Source organism: Pholcus phalangioides, unplaced genomic scaffold, assembly GCF_987345545.1.
Source record: "Pholcus phalangioides strain wild (caught in Gottingen) unplaced genomic scaffold, Ppha-v1.0 ptg000001l_1, whole genome shotgun sequence".
NCBI lineage: Eukaryota > Metazoa > Arthropoda > Arachnida > Araneae > Pholcidae > Pholcus > Pholcus phalangioides.
The window spans coordinates 18,684,999-18,702,082 of NW_028301594.1; the positions used below are offsets into that span (position 1 = coordinate 18,684,999).

General features: G+C 34.5%; 1 protein-coding gene across 1 annotated transcript in view; it reads right to left on the reverse strand.

Moving 5' to 3' along the window:
• Window positions 1-353: 353 nt before the first annotated feature.
• The window catches only part of LOC149090013 (b(0,+)-type amino acid transporter 1-like), a 44,552-nt gene continuing 27,821 nt past the window's right edge, over window positions 354-17,084 (reverse strand). Inside the window, exons 3-13 of the mRNA XM_089231928.1 lie at window positions 15,322-15,423; window positions 14,928-15,188; window positions 12,710-12,835; window positions 12,156-12,255; window positions 10,128-10,172; window positions 9,908-10,031; window positions 7,929-8,032; window positions 6,187-6,283; window positions 4,733-4,882; window positions 2,395-2,563; window positions 354-897 (exon numbers count right to left, since the gene is read on the reverse strand). Coding sequence (XP_089088054.1) covers window positions 833-897; window positions 2,395-2,563; window positions 4,733-4,882; window positions 6,187-6,283; window positions 7,929-8,032; window positions 9,908-10,031; window positions 10,128-10,172; window positions 12,156-12,255; window positions 12,710-12,835; window positions 14,928-15,188; window positions 15,322-15,423 — 1,343 coding nt within the window. The 3' untranslated portion in view covers window positions 354-832. The remainder of the gene's footprint in view (window positions 898-2,394; window positions 2,564-4,732; window positions 4,883-6,186; window positions 6,284-7,928; window positions 8,033-9,907; window positions 10,032-10,127; window positions 10,173-12,155; window positions 12,256-12,709; window positions 12,836-14,927; window positions 15,189-15,321; window positions 15,424-17,084) is intronic.

A 17,084-nucleotide genomic window follows, 5' to 3' on the forward strand; every position in this document is an offset into this window, starting at 1 on the left:
CATTATTTTTCAACTCATAAATTATTTTACGATAATTACAACTATATATGAGAATATTAATCTCCCACATTAGTCTTGAACGTTTGTTTTCCGTGGAATACATTTTAATCCACTGCAATTTGTAGCGATGCATCATTTCCCGCCATTGTGATTTTTCCGTAATTTCAACAATATTTGACAACTTTGTTTGGTTTTGGCAATAATTGGCGATGTCCCGTATTTCCCGTATTTGGAATCCCAATGTCTCGTATTTCTCTCGAAGAAATACGGTCAGCTTAGGTGCACCCGACTATGCATTTCAGTTGGTGCTGCCATCTATATTTCAAGCCGCAATTTCATAAAGGGTGTTCGTATTTCGATTTCTGTAATCTGACAACTTTATTCGAAAATAAAAAATTTAATTTGACGGGTTATACAGTATATACTGCAGAGCATTATTGGTTCATCCATCACACAAGTACACAAGCTGCGTCAGGAACCATTACTGCCATTTCAGTTGTGAATGTCTTATTTGAGCAAATTAGAAATTATGATTTAGTATACTAATCATAATTTCTAATTTGCTCAACATATTGAAAACTATCGTTGTTTTTATCTCACTGTCATTTATTTGGATATATTATATGTCGAGAAATATAAATAATATCAAAAAATAGTATTCAAATTTATAAAATTATAGAATATGAACTCAGGCAACGGATAGGAAAATCCGTCACATTTATAAAAACACACAAAACATCAGTTCTAGTATCCGGAACATCATCCGAGGCAACGAAGCTCTCTCCAAACTTCCTTCTTTATTGCTAATCGGCACGTTGATGTTTCGCCATATTCAGCTCGCTGAGCTTTCTGAAGGCGCACAGACCAATAGCAGCTGAATGAAATGCGTTAACTTTTCTGAAATGTAATGAAAAATAAATAGTAAGTTCATTGATAAAACTGTCAAACCACACGAATGCAGTCAAAAATTCCAACTTGGAAATGTTGCTCGAAATGATTAACATGTTTTGAAGATTTTCAAAACTCTGTAAGAAATATGTAGTATTTCAGAAAGGACTCCATAAATTTTGAGCGACATTAACTTCGAAAAAGTCATAGATGTAGTGAAAGAGTAATGGTATGTTTCAGTGGCCGAGATATTAACTAGTCTTTTTATTTCTTGACTTCTATCTGTGGGGGGGGGGGGCAGGGATAGCGGATAGGGTTACCAGGTTCGAAAATTGAGAAAGGAGGACACCTGCGCGCACACCATTAGAAACGTCGCTTTCCCGAATTTTCCTAACAGATGGCGTCACTATACTGACTCATAAAAATAGAGTTACGAGATTTGAAAACGGAAAAGAATGAGGACACCTGTACCAGACCAGACAGAATTTTACGATGGTGCCTGCCCCTTTAAGCGGGCCATAAGCCAACACACAGGCTGGGGCCCCTGGAAAGACAAGTGAGTAATGTATGTAGAAATGTGAAAGTGCGTGTATGAGTTGGGAAAGTTTGGGAAAAAAATCCTCTTTTTGTCGTTAGAAAGGAGGACGCCTGTACCAACTTCCACTATGAAAACAAACTCTCTAGTAGGCAGTGATGGTAACCTCTTCCAGCGAAATTTCAATTTTCGCTAAATTTTTCCCATGCATTCCAAAAAATGTGCTGTCATCTAGCGATTAACATACGTAATCAAGTATTTTACAATAGAAAAGGCACTGAATAGAAAATTGCACTGCATTAATTTCTTTATTTTTTTCAAAAAATTCTTTTGTTTGATGAACTCTCAAAATTTCCCACAAATGCTAAGGAATTTCCCACTTGGGCAAATTTTGGCCAATTTTTCTCACGAGTTACCATCACTGCTAGTAGGTGTTGCCTGTACACTCACTGTTAGTGACGTCAGCTATTCAAATTTCCGCAATAGATGGCGTTACTATACTGATCAACAAAACTGGCCACACAATGAACAATTTTTTCCCAACTCTAAAGCAGAACTACTAAAAATAGCAAAAACAGAAAAAAAATTTGGAAATTTCGACTGCTATTGGTGAATGCGTGTGGGGAAAATAAAAACACACATATATCAATAAAAAGATAAATGTTTCAGAGGGGAAAAATTTCCTCAGAAAAAAGTAAAGAAAAATATTTCCGTAAACCTGAAAGAGATGACAAATAGGTGACTTTTCCAAAACGTGAGAGGAAGTCTGGCAACCCTAAATATCACTCCCTGTTTCAAGGTCTGTGGCACTAACTATTAGCCAAAGTTGTAACTAATATCGCAAACGGGAGTAGTTTGAAATTTCATTCCCATCGAAGGAAGTACTTATTTCATTTTTTTTATCAATCACTGTTTCCAAGTTATGCCATTTCAAAATTAGGAAGTCCTTTCTGACCCCCGTGGATACTGACCCATAATTTTAAGCCTTATGTCGTAGTGTATGAATGGCACGTAAAAGATCAATCCGGAAAGAAGAAACAGTAAAGCGTAGAAATATTCCAGTCTTGGTTTTTCCAATATCGGAGACAGAACTAGAAAGGCTGCCACGAAAACCATGATTACGGGGATAATTATAGGAACCTGCGGAGAGATAAAAATTCGAGATTACTATTAGCATGATCATATTTGATCAAAAAAAAATTCAGCAAATGATAATCGCCATTTTACCAAATCTTACGTACCAGCAACCTTAATACAGGGTGGGCAAAAAAATTCCATAGAAACTTTTAAAATTCATAAAAATGAGAAAAATAACCGAAATAAAAAACGGTTTGAAGGGTTAGCATCTCTAGGTCAAGGGAATTTTTTTGCAGGAAAAAAAATAACTAAAAAAACAGCTGATAGATGGCGCTGACGTACACAAGTCAAAGATAATATACGCAAATAACGAACAGAATGCCTCCAAATTGTTTATTACAGCGATATGTGTACCACCATCACAGGGATAACACATTGAAGGCGAGTCACAAATCCAGCAACCGCAGAGTGCAGCAGGTCCACATACACGGTTTACAACGATTATGGATTAGGAACGCAAGTTCTTATAACCGTCTCATTTGAATATTTTCACTGAAGTCACTCGTACTAGTGTCACTTATCGGCTGTTTTTTTGTCATTTTTTCGTCACGAGAGTCATTCCCGTGACCTAGCGATGTTAATCCTGCAAACCGTTTTTTATTTCGGTGATATTTTTCGGTTTTTATTTATTTTTTAAATTTATACGGACTTTTTGCCCACCCTGTATTTTAAAAAGTGTATATTTATTAAATAATTTTTTTTTTTATTCGATCATCTTAAGGCGCTCTGTGCCAACACCGTCTCTTTAGTATCATATCAGCTAGAGAGCTGTCGCAAGTCACGCTCAGGTCTACCCATGAATAATGACGACCTTTTTGATAACAAAATCGAATTATCTTATGAAAAAATGCCAGTATCATAAAAACTTCTAATCGAAGAACGGGATATCAAGGAAATAGATATTTTCTGGATTTTATGCCGAGGTTAACTCGGAAAGAAAAGTCATTTGGTCTCCACCGGGACTTGAACCTAGGTCCTCTTGCATTCCGGTCAAACATGCTACCATCTACACCCCCGGAGACACGACGCGGCCTTCCTTATTTTACCTGGGGATCATTTGCTGAAGTTAAGAGAGGCTACTAATACCCGCACGCCACAGTGAGTGAAATAAGGAAGGCAGGGTCGTTTGGTGGTCAAATTTGCCACTGAGGTGGTCGACTGGTCATAGTGATGGATTTGCATTGCCAGGACCTGGGTTCAAACCCCACCGGCGCCACAGTGATGGTCGGCTGAAGTTGAGTTTCTGTAGTTCCCAACTTCGAGACGCGAATGCGAGCAGATCTCCCAGTTGAAAAGTCTCACCATGGAGAGCAACAGCCCTACAATGCTACAAATATTCAATCATTACACTTCAGTTACTTCACTTCTGAAATATAGATGGCTGCATTGAAGAACCAGACAACTATACACGCACTCAGACAGTTAAGTACACTTATTCACACTTCCGCCGCAACTCATTAAGTAGTCAATTGCCCATGGTGAAAGACCTGAGCTGTGCTCGGTCTGAAAGAAAGAAAGGTCCATGTCTCCAGTGGTGAGGATGGTAGCATGCTTGCCCGGAATGCAAGAGAACCTGGGTTCAAGTCTCGTCGAAGACCAGGTTACTTTCTTTTCCTAGTTCACCCCAACATAAAATCCAGAAAATATCTGTTTCCTTGATATATTTGGCTGAGAAAAAGTTTTCTATCTCTCTCTAAAAATACGGGATGTTGCTAATTTTTGCCAAAAAAAGTTGCCAAACGTGAAAGAAATCGCCAAGTACAAATAAGGTTACTGATCGTCGGGAAAAGAGGGCAATTTTTCCGTCTAAATTCGTATTAAATACGTATTAAAATGTATTTCACGATAAAAACGTTGTTAATGATAAACGTGTTAGAGGAATATTTATAATTATCATTGAAAAAAATTTATATGATATTAAAATAAATTTTGTCTTTAATTAAAGAAAATGATAATAAAAATTCGAGAAAAAGATTCGGTGAAAAACGGGAGGGGGAAAAAAATTGGGATGGTTAAAAACACGAGAATGTCCCGTAAAATACGGGTCATATGTTCACCTCAAGATCATATCTTTATGAAATATGATTATACACGTGATAAACGCAATATAAAATAATAAGAATAATATAGAAAATAATGAACACAATTTTTCAAGCAATTTCTAAGTTTTACCTTGTAAGGCCTGACGAGATCTTTTTCCGTGAACCTCATCACGATCACAGTGAGCATCGTTCCTCCGTAAAACATCCAAGCCACGAAACTGAATATGTCCATTAGACTGCCGATGTTACCAGCGGCGATCATGATCAATACAACGAGACCCTGAAAATAATTATTTCCCATGAATTAAAAAATAAGTAATATATGCATTTTCTTTAAATTTATTTTTAATACATTTTTTTTCAACTCACAAAATTGAAATATATTTCATGTGGTAAAGTGTATCTGATTTGACATGAAAATGAGTGCTGTTTTAAACAAAACATCTTTTTTCAAGGAAAACTTCAGCAGATATGTATCCATCCTCTGCTGAAGTTTTCCTTGAAAAAAGAATAATTACATTGATTATATAACGAATATTTTAGAATTTATTTTTTACATTTTTTTCAACTTTGAATTGAAATAGATTAAATATTGGGACATGCAATTACGTACAGTGTGCATAGGAAAGTCAACTTGGCCGTAAATTACTGAACCGTTGATCTTAGAGGCATATCTTTAATAAGAAAAAAGTATCCTAATAACGTGTAGTACTAAGATGGGATTCATGTTGGAAGGGGTCATACAGTCATTAAAATTTGAAAAGAAAAAGCTTTTTATCAAAAACCCAATTAGAAATTTACTGCCCGGTCTCTCTTGAGGCCAAAAAAAATTCATGTTTATAAGTTCAATATTTGCTGAGATTCATTAATTGAAAAATTTGAGAAAAGGTGGGAACGAACAGAGAGAATAGTTAGCTTGTAAGTTATTTCATGGCAAAAAAACTTTATGCGCTTCTTCCCTAATTTTTTCCGATTTTTAAATTCAAACATCTTGGCAAGTATTGCACTTAAAATGTAAAATATTGAGCTTATGTGGAACTTTTTTGTTGGCTTTAGGAGATACAAGGCAACAACTTTCTAATTGGTATTTTTTTTAACATGGAGAGACCAAGTGTAAAAAATATTTTTTTATTTTAATAACTATGCATTTCCTTGCAATATGAATGGTATATCTGAGTTCTACACGTTATTTGAATACTTTTCCTAATTGGGAATATGCTTCTACGATCAATGGTTCGACAAAAATTTGCAGCCAAGGGACTGACCGTATTTTAGCGTGTATAAGGAACCCCCTTTTTTTGCCGAAAATTCGATCCCCAAAACGGGGGGTTTCTTATACATTGATAGAATTATAGATATACATTTTAAACTTTTTTCCAAAATTCAAATGTAAAAAATAAGAGGGTTTCTTATACACGTTAAAATACGGTAAGTAATCACAATGTATATTTGATTGTACATGAAAATTCGTGACTATTTTATTAGAAAACATATTACTAAACAGCGGAGTTTTTTTTTTTGTCAATATTTAATGAATTTTATGTGTATCCTCCGCTGAGTACGAATTTCATGAGGTTAACTCACGTTGAATACGAGAGCTGGAGCGGGAGTCAATGTCTTAACCTGGACGAACGACATGAATTCAGCTGAATGGCCCTCTCTTGCAGCGACGAAAGGAAGCCTGTGGATTTGTAAACAGTATAAAATCATTGAGAAATAGAATTGTTTACATATAGAGTAATAAAAAAAGTATATATACAGGGTGTTCTGTAAGTGCTAGCACGGTCTTTATCTCATCTACCGTCCGTCGCAAAGGTATGATTCCGAGGTATAAAATGCTCAACATGCGTTCAAAAATTACCCGTAGTAGTTTTGAGAGTGGAAATACATTGTGTCACAAAATAAAAAAAATCCAAATTTTCATATGGTCCCCGTCTGCTCAATAACCCAGTTACAAACTTGTTGCCCTGTCTCTTCTGATGCCATAAAAAAAATCCATTACCATGGGTAATGTGCAATTAGCTGAGATATTCGAATTCGAAAAACCGATGAAAGTTGCAGGAAAAACCGCATTAAATGTGAGTAAAACGGGGTTTCCCGTAACTTTCAATTGCTTTTGTAATTTAAATATCACTTTAACTGACCCAAATTTCTTTTATTTTTTTCAAATTCGAATATTTCTGTGACGTATATCAGCGTTCGAAATCATTGGTGGTCAGCTGGTCCGAGACCAGTAATTAAACGTTCGGACTTCCGAGAAAAAAAATTGTAGTGGTCCACGGTACCAGTAGCTGAAAATCCCCTTCCCGTGATTTTGATATGCTGCGTATACAATACACGTATCATTTGGTGTCTCAATCTTTTTCGCATCCATTTGATGAATCAATATTTTCCGGCATTTGCGTGCTATCTTAATCTCTCATAAATTAAATTGTAATTTTATTGAATTTTTGTCTAAAAAATAGCATTGTACTAGAATATCGCTTTGAGTTGTGAATATCAGCTGATTCTCAATCCTTTACGATTTACTAATTAATTTTTTACGTTTTCTATCTCATAAAAAATGGGGATGGTTCCTTTCGCCCCTTATTCCTGAGAGTGCATAGACAACACTTTCTAGAGTCCTTTTTCTTGTCGGTCTTGGCAGTTCTGACACCTGAAAATGGCTTATTTTTTGCTGAATGTGCAAAAAAATGAAAATAAAGACATGTGGATTTATGAAAATATTTTGTTATAATTATTTCTTAATTAATGTTGCCGTTTGAATCTTAGAACCGTTTAGTAGATACGTATCTTCTTGGAAGAAAATATCTTTTGCAGAATGTTTTCTAAAAATGTAATTTAAAAAAGAATGCCTCTCTAAACCTCAACACTTAGTTTTTCGATAAAGCCCCAGTTGTGGTTTAAGTAATAAGGTTTGACTGCAATTCTAAGTGTTTTGTGCAGATTTTTGCACCCGTTAGTGATGTATTACTCTTTTAAATGATGAAAATAATTTATTATTCAGAACAGATTTCGTTTATCGGACCAGTCATGATGTCTGCAGACCCCCCCCCCCAGTAGTTTTTCATATCCAGTATATTTTATAAACACCAATTTTTCAAAGGAAATAAATTCGATAATTAAAAATGTATGGCGGAAAAGAAAATGTTAAAATATAGAATTTAATACTGTTAATCTCTGTAAATTTCGTGCTATTTTTTTCCCCCACATGGGCAGAAATACAGTCCGAGTAGATTGGGCACAACCCTACAGAAATTACCGTATTTCTCGTGATGAAAGTTAGAGTTGGTTAGTTCAAATAGAAAATACTTCGAATTCCATACCTGGCAGCAATAAGGCAGGTTCCGTTGGATGCACCATATGCTGACGCCGCCACCAGAATTGGTATCACGAAGGACATCGGGCCCAGCGTATAGTTAGCGAATCCCTGAAAGATAGCAATGCCGATGATATCTACGCAAATGTGTATTCAATTTTTTTCATATATATATATATATATATTCATCAAAGATTTAGAGCAATTTCAAGGAATAAGACATTAACTACAAATTACATATTTGATTTCAGTATAGAGGTGCATAGGAAAGTCTCATCCAGGAATAACTCGCGAATCGTCGATCCGAGAAGCATACTTCCAATTGTATCAAAAAGTATCCAAATAACGAGTAGACCTCAGATACGTCATTCATATTTGCAAGGGACTGTATAATTATCAATATGAAAAAAATAACTTTTTATACGAACACCCTGTGCTAGATATATGCTGCTCTGTCTCCCGAGCCTCAAAAAACAAAAATTCCATGTTCATAGGTGCAATTTTTCGTTAAGATATTTGAATTTGAAAATTGCTGAAAATGAGGGAAAGATCGGCTTATGACACAGAATGAGCGGGTTTGTTACTTTATGCAATTTTTGCCTTCATTTTCAATGATTTTTGAATCGAAACATCTCAGCGAATATATCACTTAAAAAACTATTATTATGATTATTATTTTCTTTTTTGGCCTCAGAAGAGACAGGGAAACAAATTTCTCATTGGTTTTTCGGACAAGGTAAACAAATAAAAAGTTTTTTTTTTTAAATTTTAATAACTGTACAACCCCTTGCAGTATGTATTACGTATCTGAGGTCAACACGTTATTTGAATATTTTTTTCTACGTGGAAGAATGCCTCAAGGATGAACGGTTCGGGAGTTGTTCCAGAATAAAGAGATTTTCGTACTCATCCTGTACATCGTGCATATCGAAGCAATTCACGAAAAAGAAATCGAATTTTCTATATTTTGAAATTAAATGTTAAAAGAGATGGTTTTTATTTTGATTATACAAAATTCGCCTAACAGCAAGCATAAAATACTTTTTGTTCCTCAAGATAGTAAAGTACTATAAGCTACAGTAAAACCCCCACTTAACGGACACTCCCTCAGATGAGATCACTCCTCTTTTACGGCAAAATCATAATTTTCCCCCACACAATAAAAGTATGCATTTCAAACCTCAGGTTAACGGTCGCCTTTCTTTTGTGGACGACCTTTTTTGTCCCACCGGTGTCCGCAAAAGAGAGGTGTTACTGTAGTTAGAATAAACATAGCTGAGAAACATCACGGGAAGAAAGCGAGTCCGTTCCGAGTGTTGAAAGGACAGATGGCAGTGCCGTCTTAACGCATGGGCACGGCCCTGGGGGCCTCAAGAAGAAAGGGGCCTCACAAAAATGAGATCAGGTAAAAAATTTCTAGAACTTAGGGCCTCAGAGAAACCACTTGGCCCGAGGGCCCACGATGCTCTTAAAACGGCCCTGGCTGTCTCTGAGGACCAGCCAAGCTCCATCCTCCTTTTCCCCAGCAAACGCACACCAAAAACACTGCATTCATCATAAAATTAACTTTGAGTTATTTAAAAAATTGTACTTAGCAAAGTGCAAAATTTTATAGACATTTAGGTATTTTTTCGAATAAACTCTGAGTAGAAATTTAATAGTCGTCGGAATGATTTCTCGCTACAGCCCTACTTATCAAGGAAACAGATTTTTTTCTGGATATTATGCCGAGGTGAACTTCGAAAGAAAAGTCATCTGTTCTCCACCGGGACTCGAATCTTGCAAGACGGGCAAGCATGCTACCATCTTAAACCAGATGACTTTTCTTTCCGAGTTCACCTCGACACAATATTAACAAAACTGTTTCTGATATATTGGGCTGAAAAAGCTATCTTTCTCTCTCTCAGTCCTACTTATGCTCAGAATTCATAAATACTTTGATATTTCATTAGAGTCAAATTTTTTACTCGTTAAATGAGGACTTACAACGGCGACAGCTTCGGAAGACAACAGCTCCGTTGGAGACAGAACAGTCAGGTACGCAATGTTTACCAACACGTAGCACAGTGCTGTCAATGGGATCCCTATCATTATGGCACGAGGTAGATTTCTAGAATCCGTAAAATTCATTAGTGGTTCAATACATAGTTAACTTCGTAATATCTCAAGTTAACGAGTATTCAAAATCAAAATAAGTAGTACTTACACGGCTGGATTAATCAGCTCTTCAGTCACAAAATTGAGATTGTTCCTATTATTGAGGGGAAAAAAATGTTTTTATCAGTTTGATTGACAGTTGGTGTAAAAATTAACTGCAGTTAAAAATTTCTAAATCATTCAGTTGAAAAAAAAGCAGAAAAATTCAAAAAAAAAAAAAAAAAACTACAAATCCATAGTTATGCGTTTTCCCTTTTTTTTTTGTATCAGAGACACTCAGGGTATGATTAGATTCCAAGTAATAGAGATAAAATTTTCAGATATGTGAAAGGATGCCCCAGGACTGAGAAAAATTATAAATCATATTACAGTGGAATTTGGTTAATTCGAACACGTGGTTAATACAAATTTTGGATAATTTGAACCCCCTTGAATTTCCTATCTAATGTAATGTTAAAATTTCTTAATTCGAATTTTTTTGGAATGTTTGGATGATTTGAAATTGGAGGGGAAAAAAAATCATGATTTTTGTACGAGCAAATTTAGTTTGGAAAAATTCTACAAAAAGTGTGCTTTTCTCGACCAAGTTTTCAAGTAACAGATCTTTAAAGACAAAGTTTGAAAATTTTGTTTTTCTCTACTCTTTCTTTGATAATTTAATGCCAACATTGTTCTGCTGAAGTGCATCGAGTATGTGTATCCCCCCTCGATACCGATTATGTGGTTGAACCTATGGGTCAAGTGTATCATTCAAAATCTGAATCTTTCCATCCTCGTTAAGAGTATGGAAAGTTTTGAAAAATACAAATTATGGCACGTTGATGTAAGTACGGGGCGATTCAAAAAAACCACCGGGTTTAAAAAAAATATAACTTGAATCATGTAAATTGTGCTGTTTAATAGTAAACATGGTATGAAGAAGCAAAGGTTAAATTTTTATTCCCATGCATTCAATATTCCAAAAGTGTTTTGTGTTTTGGAATATGCGACACCTTCATCTCTTGTTTCCGTACAATGAACGTACCGAAGCAAATATGGAGAACAGTTATGTTCTGTGTATTATGGAACTGAACATCAGGTTCTAAGCTCTCCTGATCTTTTACTGTTTGTGACTTTTTCCTTTAGGGTTTCATTATTAAAGACGATGTGTACGTGCCTCCACAGCTAGTTACTTTGAAAGAACCGAATTACCACCGCTTTTACGAACATCAATAGGCTACTGACTCGCTACATGGGAATAAATTGGACTATCGTGTATATGTATGCCGCGTAACGAAAGGACACATAGAACACTTATAAGTAGTGGGGGGAAAACTTGAGATGTCTCTGCTGTTTGCGAGGCATTATTCATCTTGTTATCTGTAATACTTTTTGAAATATATTAGTTTGAAATCCAATGATTATTTTTAAATCACCCTGTATATTTCTTTGACAGCATAGGAATAATAAGTTGTGAAACAGTTTCAAAACTGTTGATTATGAACTGTTTCCGTAAATGTGGTTTTGAATATGGTGAAGAAATTCTTCAGTAATGCTGAATCCAGAACAGTGGACTAATGTAACAGATAAGATCAATTATACATAATAATTATCAATCGTTAAAGTTTGGGAAACAGTTTCTAACTGATGATCAAACTTTAATAATTGATAATTATTATTCTATGTGAATATTGATGATTAAAGAGTGATTTGTAGTCATTTTATGGATTCAGGATAGATTAATTAGATTCGAACTTTTTCCAGTGACTTTAAACTTCGAATTAACCAAGTTCAATTGTATAAGGATAAAGGTAAAATCAATTCTTTCCCCCCCCCCCAAAAAAAATTCATAACTTCATGAACAAATGGAAATAACACGCAGGCTACATTGTCTCGACGAGATTCACAAAATAATTTTGTAGTCTCATTGAAGAAAACAAAGATAGAGAAAAAGTAAATAGCCGTAAATGTGAGATTTTTGAACTACAACAAGCAAATTCCTCCTAAACGACGAAGAAAATAAAATAATAATGGTGTATATCTAAGTGGGTAAACATATGCACTAAATATTTATGGCTTGACCGTTTTCATATCTCACCATCCATCATACGCCCAGAGTCCGTAGTAGAAACTCGTCGCCAACTCTGCGAAAGACGTCGTAGTCCCAACGAATCCAGTTACCAGATGTTCAGTATGGCCTGCAATGGAAAATACCCAAAAATTATGAATTGATTTTTTTTAATGTGACAAAGAACATTTTCACATTTTTGAAAAAAGTGTTGTACATGGGGTTATTGTTTTTAAAACTAATCAACTGCGCTAAAGAGAATTTTATCACTCTATGGATAACAGTAAAATAGAGACAAAAAACTGTATATTTACCCTTAATTTTTTCAATTATAACTAATTAAAAAATCCTTTTTAATAAATTAATTTTGATATGTATTCTTTCAATTAAAAATATGTTAATAGCACACATTTATATCCGTATTTGTAAAGGAAAAACATTTTCGTGGGGGTGAACTATAGAGGGTTAAGAAAATAACGTATATGTTTTGTACTTATTTTAACAACATTGCTCTTTTTTTAAATGAGTGTTTTTGTGCCACCAATAAAATAAAAATATTGAAGAAAGATTGAGCTTATATATACCACGAGAAAATTGCACTATTCCAACAATAACGACGATTGCTATGGCGAGCAGTTTAGCCACTGTGAAGAAATTGTTCATTCTCGTCGCCAGTTTAACGCTGTAGCAGTTGATGAAGGTTATGAAGCCTGGAAAGGGGAAAAAAATATACATAATAAATATCGTTTATTCAAGTAGATTTTTACAACGTTTTGGCGTGCACAAAACAATGTAGAATAACATAAGAGAACGACGCATTGCACGAATGTATCAATTAAAACAACGACGTTTACAGGTAATCGATGTTACACGCAAAACAGTAGTGTTTTCACGTTCAATATGGCTGTCAAGTATTAATGCTAAACCAGCCATGCATCTTTTAAGCATTCATCTGAGGAACGTTTAATGAATTTTGCATGCGGGAAAGTTTTGTATAAGCAGCCCTCAACGTATGCATGCGTTACGGATGCTGAAGTTTTGTTTTTATGTTGTGTCTGCTATCCCCTAATCTTTGTGAAGTTCTTTTTTTAAGAGTGTGTCCATCAAACAGCAAACAGAAGAATCACAACCATATTTTTTATAGGCAACCTTTCTATCTACCTCGTTCGGCTTTTTGCCGGTTGTATTTGTAGCCCTATTTGTATGAAAAATATTGAGTTCTCTTGAAAAGCCGAATTATCTCTTTATACTTATAAGGTGGTAATGCAATTTTTAACTTAGAAGCATCTGCTTCAAAATGCAAAAATGCGTAAATGACTGGATGTCTGTTTTCAGTACTACAGTTCGGTATTGATACATTAGTACCAATACGGAACTGTGTTCATACTTCGTAATTTTCGAAATTCTCAAGAACATCAAGAGAAGTGAGTTTTAGTCTAAGAAGGGGCGGAGGACAAAGGAAATATATTTTAAATGAAAATAAGTGGCCTAAAAAGTCAAAGAGAAAGAGTGTTTATACGAGAGAAGATGCTTAATTATAATGAATAGCCTACGTGACCTGCTTTCACGGATGATTCACTAGTGAAGTTTTATTCCAAGATCCAAAGGCAAAAGAGGGGGAAAAAATTAGCAGTTTTGGATATCTTTCATGTAACCAATTAGCGCAATCTAAACTAAGTGACGACAAAGTTGTCTTAATCTGTGACTTCTTTATCTTCTTTACAGAATCGAATTTAAAGAAGCCTCTGTTTCCCTGTTGTTTACAAAAGCTTCCGATTTCTATCAGCATCAAAAACAAGTGAAACTTTTCTTCTCCAATTTCTCAAAATAAACATCAATCGACGTCACCTTTCATCTCTCAAAAAAGGAATACAATCACAATATTAGACTACTCATTTGATATTCTCGAAGAATTTTAGAAAAACCTCGATACAACAATACTCTGCGAAATAGGAAAATATATCGTTGTAGAAAGGTTATATCGAGAGGTAGCGTTATCATCAGGCACCAGCAAATTTATACTTTTGCTGGCATCTTTTCTGAATTTTCATTTTTAATACCACATAAAATATATGTATGAGTATTTATTTGCTACAAAAAAATGGAATTAAATATAGTTGATGAATTAAATTCAGTTAGTTGTATTATCTTGTAAAGTAGTTTACCGCACACTACTTTACTGTATTACACAGAAAGTAATTTCATGGCAACTTCATTGCCTTTTCATTTTACATTCATCATCATTACATTCATTTCATTTTACACTTTCAGAGGGTAAATGGTGCAAAATATCAATGATACTATAGTTTTTTTCGAATGTACTGTACAATTATTATTGTATAATTACACAAATATATTCTATAATTATTTTATAAATTGTTTTAATGAGGTAATTAAAAAAACTATTGAAAATAATTTTGAGCAAAATATCAAGAACATCGTTGTAGCAGTTGCGAAATCATTTCAAAAATATATTTACAGACGGATTTATTGTAATAAAGGATATCGTTGCATTGTAAAGAGTTTAACATTAGAATATAGGCGATTTCAAACAAGATTTGAAAAAAACATCGTTGCAGAGGGATTTATCGTTATATCGAGTATCAATGTACCTAGATTTCATAGTATCTCATAAGTTAATTAATTAATTCTCACAAGTGAAAAAAAAAGTATTCGATTGAATGTTGAAATTATTTTCATCAAAATTATTTCCGAATTCAGTGGAATCATTTTTATAATTCAACTGACAAGACACACACACACACACATTACGGACATGCTTCTCGTAGTTTACAAACTTACATATAGCAAAGAGGCCAAAGAGTTTCTTCGCTAATTCTGGCGATTCACAGGTAGGAAAAAACGGGGTGACGATGTACTCGGCGAAAGTGAGCAACATGATCGCAACGGCAGTCGTCTTGATGATCATGGAACACATCCATAGGTACAGAAAAGCGGGTATTGGTCCGAAACGACTCCTCTTTCCATATGCGTGAAGAAAATATGAATATTCCGCTCCAGATACAGGAATAGCTGTACCGAGTTCGGCGTAACATAAGGCACCTGCGCACAAGTAAAATTCATGACAGTTAGTAAATGAACGCAACTCCCGATGTCTATCTCGAAAAATAGTTTGAAGATAAACATCGTTATATCAATTCACGTATGTGTACAGTTATATCAAACATGTACATACCTAAGAGAGCGATCAGACCGCAACCGGCCCATACTATCAGACTCATAGCGACGGATCCAGATCTTTGAAGCACTCCTTTCGGCGATATAAATATACCTGATCCTATGGGAAACAGCAGAATTTAATAAGACTTTCATAATACTGTATATTGGCAGTTTCAATTACTTTTTCGATACTAATATAGAGAAATTAAGATCTAAAATATTCAGTATTACTTCCGATAGTTTTGGACTGATCAAATACAGTCATACTACTGTTACTTAACCGTACACGCGCCTCTCTCATATACTTTCCTCAAACGAATCGGTGCAGAATGTGTGTTCTGAGTGTATGTGTGACCTCCTACGTATTTATGTTAGCAGAGTTGTTCTTATTTCTTTCTTTTTCTTGCTGGTGCTGTCATCTGCCTTCCAAATTTTGAGTGTCATACATTATTACAACTACCCTTCTCCGTGTGAAGGTTGTTTATAATGTTTTGTTTATAATTGTTTTATATTTATTGTTTATAATTTGTGTTAATTGCATTTTTAATTGGGTTGCTGTATTTTCGAAATATATGACATCCATATCTTTATGGGCATCTTTTTATCAGCCACCTCGTTGGCCATTTTGCCTGTTGTGGCGTTGTATTTGTATTTGTAAAAGTTTTCTCATTACTTTGCTGCACAATAAACTGCTGTCCAATATTTCACGCTTTCATGCCCAAACCCAAATTTGAGAAGGTTCAATATAGCAAATGCAATTATTGTTTTGAACCATATTTTGTCTCCCAGTGAAGCTTCATACACTGCAAATGCCTAAATATTGTCATATCTATAGTTTTTAGTGAAATAATGTTTGTGTCTAAATAAGAGTTTATATACAGTGTTTTAATATTATACTAAACTATTGACATGATGGGTGCCTTTGCAAAAGCATCTTAATGTATTATAAAAGACTATTCATTAATTAATCCACAATAGTGATTTTAATTCACTATGATATTAAAATGTCACGGTTTCATCTTCAGTTTAACCCAGCGTTTCTCAACCTATGGTCCGCGGACTACAGGTGGTCGTCGATGCTGATAAAGGTGGTTTGCAAGCAGACTTGATAATTTACATCCAAATATCAATCTTAAAATTCTTCAATTGTTGTAATTGATACTAATAATATCCTTATGTGGGTTCAAATTAAAAGTATAGCTTCATATTTGGTGTCACCCATCGAGAAAAAATCAAGAAATTTCGACCCTAAATACAGGATATCACTAATTGTAGCCAAAAAGTGTAAATTATGACAAATTTGCTAATTATTGCCAAAATTGCTGAAATAAAGGGCTGTTGAAAATCGCAGTATATAAAAATCTGTTTTGACTCAGTGACCGTATTTTAGTAGGAAAAATACGGAAAGCAGAGATCTTAAATATCAAGGTTTCTAAAATATATACTTAATATAATAAAATATATGCTTAAATACGGTAAAATACGGAGCATCGCCAACTGTCACCGGAAAACGATGCTGTAAAAGTCTGCAGAATCAACAATTCTTGATAAAATTTCCCAAAAATTACAAATGGTTAGGAAATGAAGGTATACCGGAAATCACTGTGAATTGAAATGTAGTTCTACATTCATAATAATCAAAATATGATTTATAAGCTATAAAAATTGCCATCATTCAAGAGTTTAGAAAACATTACAAATTAGTTGAAAACAAACGGGACAATTGTACAAAATCTGGTCATTCCAACAGTTCCGTAAAATACGGGACACCATCACGTT